The sequence below is a fragment of the Camelus dromedarius genome, chromosome 25 (assembly GCF_036321535.1).
Source record: "Camelus dromedarius isolate mCamDro1 chromosome 25, mCamDro1.pat, whole genome shotgun sequence".
In the NCBI taxonomy this organism is placed as follows: Eukaryota; Metazoa; Chordata; class Mammalia; order Artiodactyla; family Camelidae; genus Camelus; species Camelus dromedarius.
Window position 1 is genome coordinate 6,735,279 of NC_087460.1, and position 16,627 is coordinate 6,751,905.

The 16,627-nt window shown below is 41.5% G+C and overlaps 1 protein-coding gene and 1 long non-coding RNA gene across 6 annotated transcripts in view; one reads left to right on the forward strand and one right to left on the reverse strand.

The window, feature by feature from the left end:
• The first annotated feature begins 9 nt into the window (after window positions 1–9).
• Window positions 10–14,600, forward strand: LOC116150359 (uncharacterized). Its single transcript, XR_004134078.2, has 3 exons — window positions 10–89; window positions 10,209–12,378; window positions 14,189–14,600. It is a non-coding gene; the product is annotated as an uncharacterized LOC116150359 (long non-coding RNA).
• The window catches only part of STYK1 (serine/threonine/tyrosine kinase 1), a 34,406-nt gene continuing 22,238 nt past the window's right edge, over window positions 4,460–16,627 (reverse strand). For all 5 annotated transcript variants that reach the window (XM_010986215.3, XM_010986211.3, XM_064479043.1 and 2 more), the window contains exons 4-10: window positions 15,421–15,687; window positions 14,595–14,776; window positions 12,821–12,904; window positions 10,431–10,639; window positions 8,781–8,821; window positions 8,008–8,104; window positions 4,460–6,809 (exon numbers count right to left, since the gene is read on the reverse strand). In XM_010986215.3, coding sequence (XP_010984517.1) covers window positions 6,605–6,809; window positions 8,008–8,104; window positions 8,781–8,821; window positions 10,431–10,639; window positions 12,821–12,904; window positions 14,595–14,776; window positions 15,421–15,687 — 1,085 coding nt within the window. In that variant the 3' untranslated portion in view covers window positions 4,460–6,604. The remainder of the gene's footprint in view (window positions 6,810–8,007; window positions 8,105–8,780; window positions 8,822–10,430; window positions 10,640–12,820; window positions 12,905–14,594; window positions 14,777–15,420; window positions 15,688–16,627) is intronic.

The window sequence follows — 16,627 nt, forward strand, 5'->3', positions numbered from 1 at the left end:
GCCCTTTCCGCCTCTCGGGCGACGTCTCGCGTGAGCGGCCCGGAGGCGCCGGAGGAGGGCGGCAACGACGTGAACTTTGCTTTGTTGGGGTAGGAAGCGTGTTATTTCCAAAATTATAGTAGGAAGGCACAGAAGTGTGAAAATATGAAAGCATTTGTTATGCGCCTAGAACTAAAGTTTGCACGTCGCTCTGACTTTTCGGGTCTCTAATGCGCGCGGCATCCTGTGAGGGGGGTGTGGCTCCACTGCGCTTTGATTAGGGGAATAAATAAAGATAAAGCCAGAACCTGAGGGGCAGATCTGGAATGCAGCCCTCCCCCCTGCTAAATTCTTAACTCGGGCCCTTCCCCATCGGACAATGGTTGCATCTGGAAGCCGATAGTAATAGAGACAAAGTAGGAAGAATTCCATCAAGCTGGAGGTCCGAAATTTTTAAAAGACACGTTGAAACTGAACATCTCTGACAGTCGTGGTAAAAAGGGTTCCTTTGATAGTAAAACTTGCTTCATTCAGTAAGGGTTACTTTTTTTTGTATATATATTTTTATTGAACTATAGTCAGTTTACAATGTGTCGATTTCTGGTGTGCAGCACTGTGCTTCAGTCATACATGAACATAGGTATACTCAGGGTTACTCTTCAGTGGCCTCTGGGGTTTTGGCAATTTGACTTAAGATCAAATGGTTTAGCCCACGTTTCTTAACCAGACAGAATTAAATTGGGGAAGTGAAGAAATGCTCCTCTGGGATGAGTTTTGAAGGATGGGGAAAGACAAGGGAAACTTTACTCAAAGCCTGTTTTTTCAAATGGTTTTGATCACTTTTCTTTTACCAACACACAGGATAATCCCGGCTGTTAGATGACTTTTCACCTTCAGTGGGATTTAGTAGAAAGAGGGGCAGTCAGAAGACCAGGGATTCATTTCCATTACTTACTCTGCCTAACCTTGGTTAAGGAGCTATCTCTAAGCCTGCTTATTCACCAACCAAATGTACTGCAGTCAGCTTGCCAAGCACACAGAGTTGTTGAGGATCAAATGAGATACTGCATATAAAATAAGGTTTAAAATTTATAAAACATTATATAATGAGTTATAACAGGTATTTCCTATGTGCCAGAAATGGTTGGGCACTGGTAATAAAAAAAAAAGTCCTTTGCACTTGTAGTCTAGAAGACAAACATGTAGACACTTATTAGCCCAAGGAAGCAAATGCTATAAGAAAGATTTTTTTTTTTTAATTCTGATAATACAGCAGAGAAAACAGGTCCCTTTACTGGGGGAGGGGGAAGTTGAAGAAAGTGACCCGGGGTTGGGGGGGGGGGGGGGCTTGGGACAAGGTGTGCTATTTGAATTGGACCTTGTTGAATAAGTTCAGTTTGTGTTCAGAAAGGTGGAAAAGCAAACAGCCTGAGCGAAGGCACAGTGGTATAAAAATGCCTAACTTGGGAAAGCCAAGAAGTTCAGTATAGTTAGGACATAAGGTTCATGGAAGTGGAAAAACCAGAAAGGCAAACTGGGCAGGTTGTGTGGAGTCTGGACTAGCAATTGTATACCTGTCAATGTAGAAATCTGAATTAACCATTGTATAAATATGAATATAGAAAAATTATTCAGTCCCCACTGTAGGCTGCCATTATGGAAGATACACAAGAAACATAAAGCACCGTCCCTTGCCACTAGAGCGACTAACCTTTCCAGTTTGTCTGGGACTGAGGAGTTTCCCAGGATGTGGGACTTTCTGTTTTAAAACCTGGAAAGTCCCAGGCAAACTGGGATGAGTCAGTCACTGAACTTACCACAAAAATAACCCACAGAGCAAGGAGGGTGTAGCTCAGTGGTAGAGTGCATGCTTAGTAGGCAGGAGGTCCTGGGTTCAATCCCCAGTACCTCCATTAAAATAAATAAATAAGTAAACCTAATTACCCCCCCACCCACACACAAAAGTAACAATAACCCACAGAAACTTGACCACAATATTCCATGGTATCTCTGAAAATATAGATAGTGATCCATATAGTTTGTTTTTTGATGGGAGCTTCATTCGGTCTTTGGATTTCCTAATGCAGTTCCTTCAGATTGTTGGCACGTGTCCCAGTGTTCATCTTCATCCTTCCCTAACTCGAGCTGCAGATACCAGGACTGGGACTGTGTAAGCAAAGCCTATGGATGCATAGTGTTAAGATCTCTATCTGTAGCCAGTTACTGTTTTTATCCCCTAAAAAGACTGAGCTCAAGACTAATCCTCTTTAATTCTGTTTTTAAGATGAAATGTGAAAATATACTTACTTTACTTACTTAATCCTTCCTACATTTAGCAAAAAAAAAAAAAAAAAAAAAAAAAAAAAAGCCAGAATGTCTATCTCTTGCTTCACGGTAAGGGTTGGAACAGGATAAAGCATTTGCGTATTGCGGTCTTCTCAGATGTTATACACCAGAGCTGTGGAAATGTTCCAAATGGCTGGTGAGCACTTGACATGTGGTTAGTGAGCCTGGAACTGAATTTTTTCTTTTTAATGTTATTTAATTTGTGTTAATTAAATTAACATTTAAATAGCCACATGTGTCTAGTGGCTACCGTTGTTGGACAATGACATTATGTAAGAACGATTTCATATACTTTTATGTGGGCTGGAAATAGTGAAAATATTTTTGGAACATTGAGAAATCTCAGTCTCAGTGGCTCTCGGCTTCAAACCAGGGCATATTTCCACAGTTGATTTATGAAAATAAATGGGCTGTTTAACTGAAGCCACATAAAAGAACCATTTCTGCCTTTGCTAATGCAATGTATCTGTGGTTAGCTTTAAAAAAACCCTTGTGAAATAATTAAGAAATAAACATTTTATTTTCCAACTCCAGCTGAAAGCAAAGCTTAATGATTTAATCAAATACACAATATTCATTGATAAAATAATGATTTTTCCCACTAGTGTTTTCAAGTTTGTTGCTTTCGGCTTCATGGTGATGAACCAAGTCAGAGGACTATGGTCAGAGATGATTATTTCTTACAAATGTTAATTTACCCTTTTAAAATGTTTTGATTTTTCCTGCATCTAATCTCTTCCTTTGATCTCTTGTCTGCTCTGTCCTCACCCCTCTTTTGCCCCACTATTTAAAATTATCAAACTATTCCTACTTACAATTTTTGGAAACATGTTCTGACTTTCCTGTGATAAACACTAGAGAGGATATTTGTGGGTTTCATTTGCTTTCTTTATTTTATCAGTAGCTTTTGAGTAGTTTTGATTTTGTATTTACAGAACAAAAGCTGTGAGGGCTATTTCATTCCATTAAATTGATCAGAGTCACAAATCAAGAATATTATATGGTCTAAAACAATATTCTAAGGTAATTTAAATGTTTTGAAATGTCAGAATGACTATGGTGCATTTCAGTCTTTATTCTATCCACCCACCTTTCTCTCCTCTCTTTTGTAATAGACCTCTCTACTTTAATCATGTGTCTTTTTAACCATCCAGTGGATAAGAGAACCACCATTCATGCAGAAACACCAAACCTTTCACACCATTGTTTCTCAGATATGTTTATACGTGGTGAGCACTTGAAACTATTGCTAGATTATTATGACGTGATGATATATTCAATTCCATTATTTAGACTAATATTTTTTCAGCCTATGACAATATTCTATGCTTCTAACACATAGCATAACCACTAACTCTTATTTCCCAAACAAGTAAAACCAGTCTGCTAAATCAGGCATAATAGGCTGTTCTCCCGGTCTTCCATTGTATATGTATTCATTTCTTTAAATGAGTCACGGTAAAACAAAACTGTTGTTACAGCAAGGTTAAGATTTAGAGGATTCAGTTCATTAACTTACTTTTTCTTTTAAAATAGTGGGAAAAAGCATCATTATTCAATTTTAATAACAAAATACTTAAATCTAGTGTCGTGCATGAACATGATTTGAAAATAGTTCAGACTATTCTAAGTTCAATTACATTGTGAAGTTTCAGTTAGACATGGTATCCAGGTGAGGATTTGCTCAGTTCCTAACTATGTTGGAAATTTTTTTTAAAGAATAAAGCATAAATTGAAGAAGAAAAAAAAAGACTGAAGGAGGAGGGAATCCAAAAAATCAAAAATCCTAACCCAGATTCAAAATGATTAAATGGTAAAGTTTCATTCCTATCATTAGGAAATACCTGGTTTGGCCAGTAAGTCAAAGATGGCAGAAATATAAACCCCCTTTTAGAAAAAGCCTGGCCAAGTGAAGAAAAGACCCAGTTTTCTTGGAAGAAACAATTACTGTGTCCCGTTTTCCAGACCTATATCCAGAAAATACAAATATGATTCAAAATAGCAATTGTCTGCCTCTTTGCCTCCTCCCAAAACAAACATTAACATACAGCGTGAAAGGGCGATGCTGCATCTCGTTAGGAGCAGCTCTCCTACCTCCCTCTGCCCCCATCCTCCTTGCAGCTCCTCCAAGTGCTTTTTTTCTTGCCTCTGAGTTTTCATATACACAGTCCTTCTGGAAAGCTCTTCTTACGGGCAGGCTTATTTACCCATCCCTAAGGGCTCAGTTTAAATACCACTTCTTCAGGGAGGTCCCCACCTGATGCTCCCTTCTACTGTCCTATACTTTCTCTTCAGAGGACTCACCACAATCTGTAGTTAACACGTACCCATCCAAATACGTATATAACGTCTCTCGTAATCCAAAGCTCTCTGTTTCTTTTATCTGAAGAAACTGTAAATCCAAAGCTCTGTAGTCCAGACTGTAATCCAGAGCTGTTCTCTTATCCAACACCTAGCACAGTGTCTGGCACAGTTGGCCTTAACACTCAATTCTTTGAAAACAGTTGAATGAATAAATAAATATTTTGAAAATTTGACTTAAGTGAACAGCTGAAAAGCAACCGCGAGATTCCATAGGACTTTATCGTTTTGTGCCGAGCCACTCGACCCCCCTTCTCTCTGCTGCTACTCACCACCCGTTCAGATCCTGACTAGTCGCTGTGGTATTGCTACAGGTGCAAGAATCATTATTCAGTTGGCTGACTCATCATGACTCCATCAGGATTCTAACTTCTGCAAACTTTTCAGCTGCCAGTCATCTTTCCCACAGCAGCCTTAGGCGTCACTTCTAGAGTATCTAAAGCATTCTTTAAAATCACAGGTCACATGTTCAACTGAATTGTCATCATCATCATACTTTCAGTGTTTTGGTGTAGTAGGAGGTGACTCATCATCCAGACCTCACACGAAAATAATGCCGTCATCGTTTTAGTCACGTGGCATTTGTACCACACTCATCTTTAAGCGTGTCCCGCTTTGTAGTGTGACTGACAGACCCGGGTTCTCTTCTTGGCCACAGTCGATGTTAAACGAAAAAGATATGAAAAATTCTAGGATAGGAAGAGGGGCAGTAAGGAGATTAACATTTATTGAGCACACAATATATACCAGATACTGTACAAATGCATACTCTCATTCAGTCCTCACAACAACCTTGTGAGGGGGGTGTTACCCCTGCAGAACACGTGAGGAATCCCTTTTCTGACAATGTAGATTGCCTCTTGAATTTTTCTATTGACATTAATTTCCATTTGTTTACTTTTGTCTTCCATATTGTAGAGATTTTGGCAACTGTATAACCAGAAAAGCTTATTTTCACTTAATAAATACTAATTTAATGAAACAAGGTTCACAGTACATCATCGGAAGGAAGCTACCGTCCTTCCATCTCAGATTACATCCTTTCCTAGCCCTTGTTAAAGACAGTCTGATCTCCTAAGCACTCTTGCTTGGTTTCCATATTTCCCATATTAAATACATACACAGTATATTCATCACCGACCTGTCTCTTTGGGCTCAATCTCCCTTGTCTCATGGACCAGGAAGCCAGCCTGATGAACATTAAGAACATGTTGAATGTTCTTAATCATGAAATGATTCCTCCAGCTTCTGGTTAAAAGAAGTACCAACAGTGTTTACCTGTATCAGAATTAGATCAAAGGGGATCATATTTCTCCTATCTGTACCCCAGGGGAGACTCGGAGCTTCCTTCATGGGTCTCCTCCAGCCCTGCATGGGGGAATGAGACTGAAGACTTGTCGTTCCTCCATCTTCTCTCTAACGGATGCCCTTGGTCCACATCTATACTCCTGAGCAAACAGAACCTACATTTTTCTTCTCATCAACTTCTTTATCGGCTTTCTGTTCCCTCATATGATTCCAATGTTCTGGACCTTATAATTGCCTAGATAGAAGCACGTTTCAGGAGGAAACCAGCCTGTGGCGGGAGGATTATCTGTGCCATGCTAAGACAAACACTGCAGATTTCTAAAACCTCCCTTGCAATGACACAGTCCACCCCATCTGCCCTGTGTCTTCAGACCTGAACAGCAGAAATTTAACAGAGAAATGAAATTATATTTCTCAGTCTCAAGGATTCTACGGCGTGTGCAGCCTTATCTACCATCATTTCAGGTTTCTAGGGAAATATGTGGGAGAAAATCCAGGATCCATGTCCATTTCTCCCTTTATGTCCCACTAGAAAGTCTATTCTCTGTTCTTGGAGGAATTGGTTCCAAGAGTTTCTGATCGCCCAGAAATGTGTGTTGCCGCAGGATCATCAGAGGATGCTGTAGGTGTAGGAGAGACTCTCCACGCTGATGCCAGCCACGGCTGCATACAGTTCCGGCACCACCAGCTCTGGTACTTGCAGCACAGCCTTGTCATTTGCTGTCCGAGCGGCAGTTTCCAGGCGTGAGCGTAGCTCTTCAAGTGACGGGCGGCTGTCCTCGCTCCAACGCCAGCAGGACTTCATGATACCATACCTGAAAGGGAAACGAGTGAAACAGACTTCCTTGACGAGGCGAGTCTGAAAGTCATGTCTCCTCTCCTAACAGACCTTAACAAAAAACACCCTACAGTTCTTTGATCTGTGTCACAGCACGCTTCGCGTGCTATATGTACATCGTGCATAAAACTATCTGCCCCATGCACGTAAGCATGTACATCTTATTCTTAATCGTGCATAGCACATTCAGTCAAATCATTTCCAGCCAACATGCATATCATAACCCTTAGATCGCGAGCTTAATCACCAAGCCGCGTGAAACCCATCAACCCGCTCGGCAGGTGTCCCTCTTCTCGCTCCGGGCCCAGATATGCCTGCCATATTCTCAGAGGATAATATTCTTTCTCATCCTCCTAAGTGTGTTAATGTCATCTTCTCAACAGGGCAACAGGAATGACTAAAGATTTCTTAAGCTACAATCAGAATGACAGAGCAGGCTTTTTTTTCCCATTGCCAAAAACTCTTTCAGAAATTAAGTGTTTTCATCTTTAGATATTAGTAACTTGCAGTATTCCAGACCATTGCTGTAACACATCTACCAGTAACAGCTCCGCTGCAGCAGGAAAAATAAGAAGTTATGGAATAATACGATTCACACTAATTTCAGATAATGTAATTAGATGCCCCTTCCATTAATTCAGGTCCTGTCCCTCCTGTGTTATTTAGCTTCTCCAGGAAACTGCTTTAATCTAGATAAAAGTATTTATCACCTGTAGTCTGTCTTTTCTTCAGTCCAGTTTATAGAGAATATATAACATGGTCTGTTTTCAAAGACGTTTCGTCAAGTCAAGACAGCTCTAGTAGAACTGAGGTTGGCAGGCTCTGAGACTGACATTTAAACATAAAACACTGCTGTACTTGGATTTGGTTTGGTCTGGTTTTAAAGCTTCCAGAGGAACTAAGTTTTATCAGTTTTAGAAAACTTAAATTTCTAATATAGTAGCCAGTGGTTGCCTCAATATTGTGTCTGTGTTTATATGTGTGTATACACGTACATATATGTGATGTGCATATATGTGAGCGGATGTGTTTTACTGCATAGATTTGGATTAAGGCTGTACATTAGCACATAGTGACTGCTGGGGCTCACCTGAGCCATGTCGGAAAGGGTGTGATTGATGAGGAGCAAAAAGAATTTGAAATGAGAGAAGAGTCGGCCTTTAAAAGACACTCACATGGTGTGTGTGCAGCTACTAGGTCTCTTCATTATCTTCCCTCTTTGGAGATATGGCAGGATGCTGGTAGGAGGGACTTCGGGGTATGGAGGCGCCCCTGTAGGGATGGAAGGAATGAGAGTAGCAAGAAAACCTCAGCATCCTCTCGAACATGACCTGTAACTAACACTGCCCTCCACCCCTGGGGGCTAATTGCCTGCAAAATGCAGAGCCATAGGAAAAATAATAGCTATAATTTAGTTGCTCCCTGGTGACCAAGTAAGGAAGGCTATAGCTTTAGAGAATTTAGGGGGGAAAGAAAGGTGTTTGGAAGGGAACTGATAATTTAGGAGAATGCTGAGTCTTTAGGAAAGTAACAAAATAAAGCAAAGTAAGAAAGAAGATCCACTGTCTGCTTCCCAAACGTGAGAAGGTGCTGTAGTTTCTCAATCAAATGGATGAATAAGTCTAAAGGCCGTATTTTTATATTTTTGCAAGATTACTCTTAGACTCATCCTTGGATTTTAAAACATCTCTTGGAATTGGTAAAGTCTTGGGGAAAAGAAAGAGAAGGAAAGCAAAAGAGAGTTAAAAAGAAGGGCGAGGGGAGAGGGACAGAGAGTCACAACTTCACAAGACTCCCTTACAAATCAGGCTTGGGTTCCACATCAGCCCAGCTGGACTCCCAGGGACTGTACTGAAAGCCCCTCTCACAGCACCTGTCATCCACCACCCAAGTGAACGCCCTTGCCTGTCTCTAAACAGGTGCACACGGCTTTGGGGATCCTCCTTACCTAGAGTCACCATCTCATAGAGCAGGAGCCCAAAGGACCAGCTGTAAAAGCAACAAAGCCATTCACTTAATTGCTCTTTCTGCCTTTCGTAAGGAGAGCTCACTTAAATATCAGAGACCTTCAGTAAGAACTGCATCGTAAGGCAGTGAAGGGGGAATCGAGGGATGATACAATAAGCAGAGTCGTAGAGCCATTACAAAGTGTTTCTCTCCAGTGCCCTCGGAGCCTAATCTCTTTGAGAACTGGATGTATGTCTCCGTTCTTCCATATTCCACAGTAACATGTTTACTGTTATTTGCCAGATTGCATGAATGTTCATGCAAACATGCAAACAGATTCACCCAAACATACAGAAATTCCCCTCTGTCTTTTTCATCCTTTCCATTTCTTCCTGCTGAAATTCCAGCCTTTATTCTTAGCACAAGGCTAAGCAAGTTTTATTGTTGATCTAGGAAACCTAGGAAAAACATTAACAGAGCAAGATTTATACATAATTGGCATAGGTATTTGCCTGAGCCATATGATTTGAGAGATGTACATTTCAGTATTCTGTAATATCCCCAATAAATAAGCAGTATTTCCCAGTTAAGCTTGTTACTCCCAGACCTCTACTGAAAAGCTGTCAGTGACGCAGCAGTGGAATAAAGAAGCAGTCTCCTAATTGACTCACCACGTTAACTGATGTTCCAAGTTTCCTCTGCGGCATAGAACATTCAAGTTATGTAACAGATTAAGTGAGATATTCTGCATTACGTCTATGTGCTTCTCCAAGCAGCTGAGTGTCGTGGTTACCAAAAGTCAATTGTGATTCTTTACAATCCTGTTTATGCCAATCATACGTGTAACTGTAATCATGTAATCAATTAAATACCACGTAAGCTGATTAAATATAAATGCTGAAAAGTATTAGCTCCCTGGAAACTAGCTTGAATGCTTTGAAAAAATTCTATAAAACTAAGCTGCAAAAAGAAAATGCTGTCAAATGGTGTGACTGAGACGACTGTAGAAAACTGGGGAAAAAATTAACAATAAAGGTCTACAGTCAAATTACATCCCAGTTGTTTTCAAGTTTCTCACCCAGAATCATCCCAAACTGAAATTCAAAAATAATTCATTATGCATGCTGTTTGTACAAGAAACACAAAATGTAACTTCATTTAGCATAGCAGGTCTATCCCCCTGGCCCTCCTCCAAATGATGGATAAATATCCATTCATCTGTTTTAAATTAAAATAAATATATATATTTATATTTATTTTATATATATATAAATATATATATATAAATATAGTCTTTTAGTTTAACAATTTCTAGTTTAAATTTTGATGAAGCAGACCTACCTCTTTCAGATAAAACAAACTCTGAGGTTAAGTTCTCAGGTATTGACTTGAATAATCTTTTCATTTTTCTTTTTTCCCTCCTACTTAGAGCTTCTGGTCTAATACAGAGGGAATACTTCAAAGGGCACTGACAAGGACCGCAGCCAGATGCCCTGGCATGTAATGCACATTTTCGCTTGCGCATTTGTCTGACTTCTGAGCAGAGATGGCGTGTGTAGACAGAACTGACAACAGACCCAGGCGTGTTCAGGGATTGGAGGACACCCAGGTCAAGAGAGGAAGAAACCCAGAGGGCAGGAACAAACCGTACACGTCTCCCTTGATGCCGGCTGCTCTCAGCAGAAGCCGCTCCGGGGCAAGCCACTTGAGAGGTACCGAGCCAGTAGAGGAGATGGCCCCTCGGGAGTGGATTTCATAAGCCAGGCCCAGGCCACAGAGCTTAGCGGTGAGATCGCACTGGATCAGGACGTTCCTGGCTGCCACATCCCCATGGAACAGATGCTTCTCCTGGAGAAATTCCTGTCCACGTAAGATCAAAGATGGGTCAGCTGTCTGAGGTCACGGCTTGGGTCACAGATAAAGAGAAGCAGTCCCAGGGATCCTCGAAAAGAGGACATTTTCCACTCTGCACAAGTCTCATTAATGACGACATATCACTTCCAATTATTTATCATGAATCAGACATTTTTGCATTGTGTTTAGGATCACCAAACTGAACAGATAATCCAAGTCATATTAGTACTGAGTTTGCAAAGTGTAATCCCCAACTCTGCATCAAGCCCTGACCTTGGCCTGATTCCACGTTCCTCTCAGCTAAGACCCAGCTACATGATGGGAAGGGGAGCAGGTTGCCAGTGTCTAGCAGCAGCCCCCAAACAAGGCCATATACAGAGCACAGAGCAAAACTGAGTGGCATAATAATAAATTTACATAGAGTTTTAACATAGTTTCATTTTGTCCCTAAAATAACTTGATGAGGCAAGTTAGGGAAGTAACTTTTAGATAAATCTAAATGATTATGCAAAGCTACACAGTTACCAAGAGGTGGTGACCACAGTCAGCTGTTCTAATTCACAGGCAGAACTACAAACTCTGCTAACACTTTTCAGGCCAGGCTGCACATCAGAATTGCCCAAGAGCTTAATAAATTCATAAGATGTAAGATGTTCACCCAGGGTGTACTTAACCAAAATCTAGGAGGAGGGACCTAGGAATCTATATTTTTAAGAAGTATCAAAGTGGTCCCTGCACAGCCAGTAAGGCACCTGAGAATCACTGTACGTGGATGACACCGACGTGCTGAAATCATTTCCCCAACAACCGAGCTATTCCAGGCACACAGAGAAGCTGAAAACCCACCCGTGATGGAAGAGCTAGAGCCTCGGGTCTGAGACGATGAAACAAGCGCGGTGTGAAAAAACAAAAGGCTGAAGTTGGAGATTTCCCATCGGTGACAGTGAAGCGAACAGTGGCTAGCAGGGTTTGGGGTTGGGTTGGGTTTGGTTTTGGTTTGTTTTGTTTGTTTTGGTCTCTGGTGAGCTCTTAGAACAAAGAAATTATATGGTAATGAGAAGAATTAAGGAATGTACTGATCCTGAATTGTTAAAAGTAAGGGAAATAGCATGTTATAACTGGTAGCCTAGGGCTCTGAGGAACACGCCTGTGTGATCCCTCGGAACATCCCCGCAATGACGGTTCAGGATGCAAGGCAGACTCTATCCTGACACCCTGCCTTTATCAAGAAAACATACCAGTTAGGCCCTCCAAACACCACCGTGAACATTTATCTGTGTGCTGTGCCCTCTCCTCTGCCCCATGAGAACTTCAGCCGGAGCCTTCTCTCACCTCACTGCCTCTTCTTCCCTAGGCCTTCCCTGGGTCCGTGCAGAGCTCTGGTATACTTCGCACCTCGAAGTGGCAAGGAGTATCAAAGCCTTAAAGCAGTGGCTTCACAGAGCCCTGATTTTCTGTAACAAATGCTGATTCTAAACACAATTATCTAAATAATCTCATAGAGATAGTCATCTAAATTTGTAATTCAGTAAAGGTAATTTTTTCTCTTAAACCTTGAGTTCTTTCTCTTCCCTGTTTATTTACGTTAGTTTAAAATCAAGAAACGGTCACGTTGTCGCCCCTTCCCTTCCTCGTCTTCCACTTGTTCCCTGTTCTTTTTCAGGTATGTGCATTTCCTATCACATATGGTATCAAAGCAAGTCTCCAACCGCACATGTTCTGAACTCGTATTTCTTGTTTTTCAGGTATAAATTATAAACTTCCTTCTTCTGTAGCCTTTCACCCATTCAGTTTCTCCCCATGTCTTCTCTCACTTTGCTTCCCTTTTCCCTCGTACATCTGTTAATATTAGTATAAATCGGGAAGTGGACTTATAGCTCTTGGCCCTGGCTTTTGACCTGTAAGACTGAGAAACCTTTTAAAACCCTTCCTGTTCCTTCTAAAAACCCCAAATTGACTGCTCTCTGCCTAGAATTACCAATCCTGAATTCTGTTATCTAAACAATTTCATAAAGAAAGAACTGAAAACAATTTATCAGGGCTTGAGTTTCTGCCCACCAACTTTCATCTGACTTTATAACATATACCCCATTGAGGAATAGAAACATGAGAAATATGACATCAAATGCCAGGCACAGGACACACAGAAGAATCCCTGCCACCTGTTGTCATCTTCCCCAGCCTTACCAAAGCCAAGAGAACCTGCTTCCCAATGTGATATATTTGTTTTTCTGTGAGGTCATAGAGAAGGCCATCCATGGTCATCACGTCCTAAAGAGATAGAGAAAAAGGCGTCACATCAAATGACATGAAGAGATTTGAAAGAAAAAACGGGCGGAGACATTCTTAAATGCAGTTATCAAGACTTAAAAAAAGAAAAATACATAAACATACAGACTATAAGATTGAACAAGAGACTGCTGTGAGAGATTCTCCAGTATGCAGACAAAGACAGTGATTTATTGGAGCAGGGAAACAATAAAGAATGTAGATGGATAGCAGAATGAAGGAAGAACAGAATAGCAGATGAGAAAAAGGTTTATATAAAACTAGCCATCAGGTAAAGCAGCAGTTTTCCTGACGCGGAGTATGTGTGTGTGTTAGAGATTAATTAAGCACATTAACTCAACACATCTTGATTGAATGCCTACTAGGTGCCAGATTCCATCTCAGGAACTCAATACAAAAGTGAGTAAAATAAATGTCTGCTGCCTCCTGGAGCTTGTAGGGTGGCAGACACTCAGGAATCAGAACCAAATAATCATACATAAATACGTACCTATAAGTGCCATGAAAGAAACGCAAAAGAGCATATGATGCTGGAGGAAAGAGAGCCGATTCTGCTGGAGGAGTAAGGAAAGCTCTTGCGGAGATCTGAAGCGTGAGTGGACACAGAGGAGGGAAGGGAGAAGTCAGGTGTGATGAGAAAGGCACACAAAAACGATCTGAAATCGACAAGCATGTAGTTTGAAAAACAGAAGCTGGTGAGGTTAGAGACAGACCATGTGACAGATGGATAACCTCTGAAAAAGGTTCCAAATCTCATGATGTGCACACTGTCTTATTGGCACTGCTGGATGGAAGAGGTCAACAGCGTCCTCTCTCCACATACATTTAGTAACACGGCAGTCAGCATGCTGGGGAGGCGCGATTAATACTGAACTCTGTTCATCAGCAAGCGAGGCGCTAACTAGGAAAACAGCACTTCAAAAAGGGGGATGGATAGAGAAGTGGGGAAAGTGTAAGGAAAGCGACTTGCACTGTAGCCCGGAGATTTCTGCACGTCTTCGTTTTTAAAAATGTGGATTGGAGATGCAAAAACTTGCAGGCTGAATTTCTTCTCACCTCAGCCCTGGCACACTAGGGTGATGTTACAGAAAGACAGACACACCTAACACTAACAACAATGAAATTATCACTAACAGTAGTTACGCTGTTATGCAATTATCGTTACAACAGCTACCATTTTGACTGCTTACATTTGAGTACCAGTCACTATGTTTTTACAAACATAATGTCTGAAGTTTAGTAATTATTATTACTCCTACTTTACAGATTCAGAAGACTCAGGCTCGGAGAAGTGGCTTGCCCTGAGTCACACAGCTAGTAGGAGATGGAGCCGATCGTCCACTTCTTTACCTCTGCACTGCGCAGTGTGGAACCTGTGAGCCACGGGTGGCTATCTGAACATATATTATTCAAAATTAAATTAAATTGAAACTTCAGCTTCTTAGTCATATCAGCCACATTTCAAGGATTCCACGGCCACCTGTGATTAGTGGCTACCATATGAGACAGAGCAGATATTCTATCAATATAAAAAATTCTATTGGATGGTGATAATCACTCTGTTATGCTATCATAATATCTCTCTATTTTGCCGTCTTTCAGGCTAATTGATGTGTGAACAGCTTATCAGCCAGGTAAGGCCTTTCCTTCCTTACACCCTCCTACTGCTCACCCGGCGACAGGTCCAGAGAAAGCTGAGCAGGTCCCCTGGGGCCACGTCCTCCAGCACCATGTAGAGCGGCAGCTTTTCTGTGCAGCAGCCTTCCAGCTGTACCAGGTTCTTGTGCTTCCCCAGGTACTGATAGAATTGGATTCGGCCTAAGAAATCCTGCACGTCTTGGAGCCCGGCTGGCTCTGTGGAGGACAGAAGAGCCACGGGGAGTGAGCAGTCAGAGTATCACCAGTAAAATGGGAGGTGTGAGGCAGCAAGCAACCTCAGGTGACAAATTTCAGGGTGTCACAGGGGAGTGATTGTAGACAAAAAGCAAGTAGAAAGAGAGTCAATTAGAAGATCATCTTCAGTGTCGCTGATCTTTTGTCAAAGATAACAGAAACATAGGGCTTCCTCTGCCTAAATAGACAAGTGTTCTGTTCACATTAAAATATTTTTACTGTCTATGCTTTTTGAGGAATATTCTTGCTATTCCTATCCTTGTCCTCTTTTATGTATCCATCATTACTGGTCCAGATCATGAGTATCGGCAAAAAAAAAAAAAAAAAAAAAAGGAAAAAAAAGAAAAATACGGTATCAGCCAATATGCAAAAATCAGTTCTAACAGCTTGATAGCTAGGAAACTGTTAGCTAGGAAAAGACCGGAAGAAGAACATTTCCATCACGAGTTTTATTTTCTGCTCCCAGTTCTGATTCTGAGCCCAACTGTCATCACAACCATCTGCTGATTAACGTCTCAATGTCTGCAAAGCCTGTTAGCATTCACTGTTGTGGGCGCACAGTAAAAATGTTAAAAGGAAAGAAAGTCCAACACTTGTCCTTTTACCTTTTAAAGCCTTGAGGACAACACTCTTGGCCTTAGCAGGGTCCCCAGTATATATCTTGGTCCGATAGATGGCCCCATAACTACCATTGTGGATTTGCTCCGGGTTTTCAGAGAGTTGCTCCCGGGGCACCTGCAGCTTAGCCAGGGCACGTGTGGAAGTTTGTAGAAGGCTTTCCACCGATGTCTCCTTAAGTGGTACAAACACACTTCCTCCATGTCCTGCTGCTTCCTGGCTTACACCTCTAGAAGATGGCACATGGGCAATGCCTAGAACAAAGAAGTGACACTAACCAGCTTTGCTCTAGCCCAGGGACTCCAGGAAGGCAGCACCTGGAGTAACCCCGCAAGGAAGCCCGTTAGCAATCTTCTCTCTGGCTGATGTGAAGATACGTTCTGGTGCTTCTCTATGAGCCAGCATCAGTACAAACCTTGTGAAACTTTTATAATAATCCCATTACTTCTAAGACAACTCAAGTGGACCTCTGGAAACTGGTAGTGACATTCCTTTCAGTCTTCCCGAGGATTTGGAATGAGTATAGTATGGAGATATTCATACTATATCAAACCACAGACACCAAAAGTTACTGGTGGTAACTGCCAGTGGGGACGATCATTTAAGTCAATCAAATGGCTTCCAAAGATGCGGGGAGGGGTGGTATGGATAACTACTCAACTCTAAGCCATGGTTATTCTTCCCTCAAGTTGTCCCCAAGGTCAAATTAATCTGTATTTCCTAGCGTCTCAGTCAAAAAAAGTCTTCTGGTACTTTCCCCCATTCTAAGCCGACTTTTCTCCATTGGAAAAGAGACATTTGTTCTTTTCATTATATCTCCATTCATTCATTAACTCATTTATTCAACAAAGACCACCTCCTACGTGCCAGGCACTATTCTAGGTGATGGGAATAAGGCAAAGATTCTTATGACACTTACTTGCCAGATAATAATATACCAGGTGAGGAGTGTTATGGAGGAAAAGAGGGGGATTATCACATCAGTGATGCAATTGTGTGCTGGAAGGTGAGGAAAGGCCTTTCTGATGAGACCAGTTTTGAGAAATACCTGGAAGCAAGGAGAGAGCAAACCATACTGGTATCAGGATGAGCATTATTGACAAAGTGAACACGGAGTGCAAAAGTACTGAGGAAGGCGCTCACTTGGCATGTTTGAGGAAGAGTAATGAAATCAGTGCCCCTGGAACCAAGTGG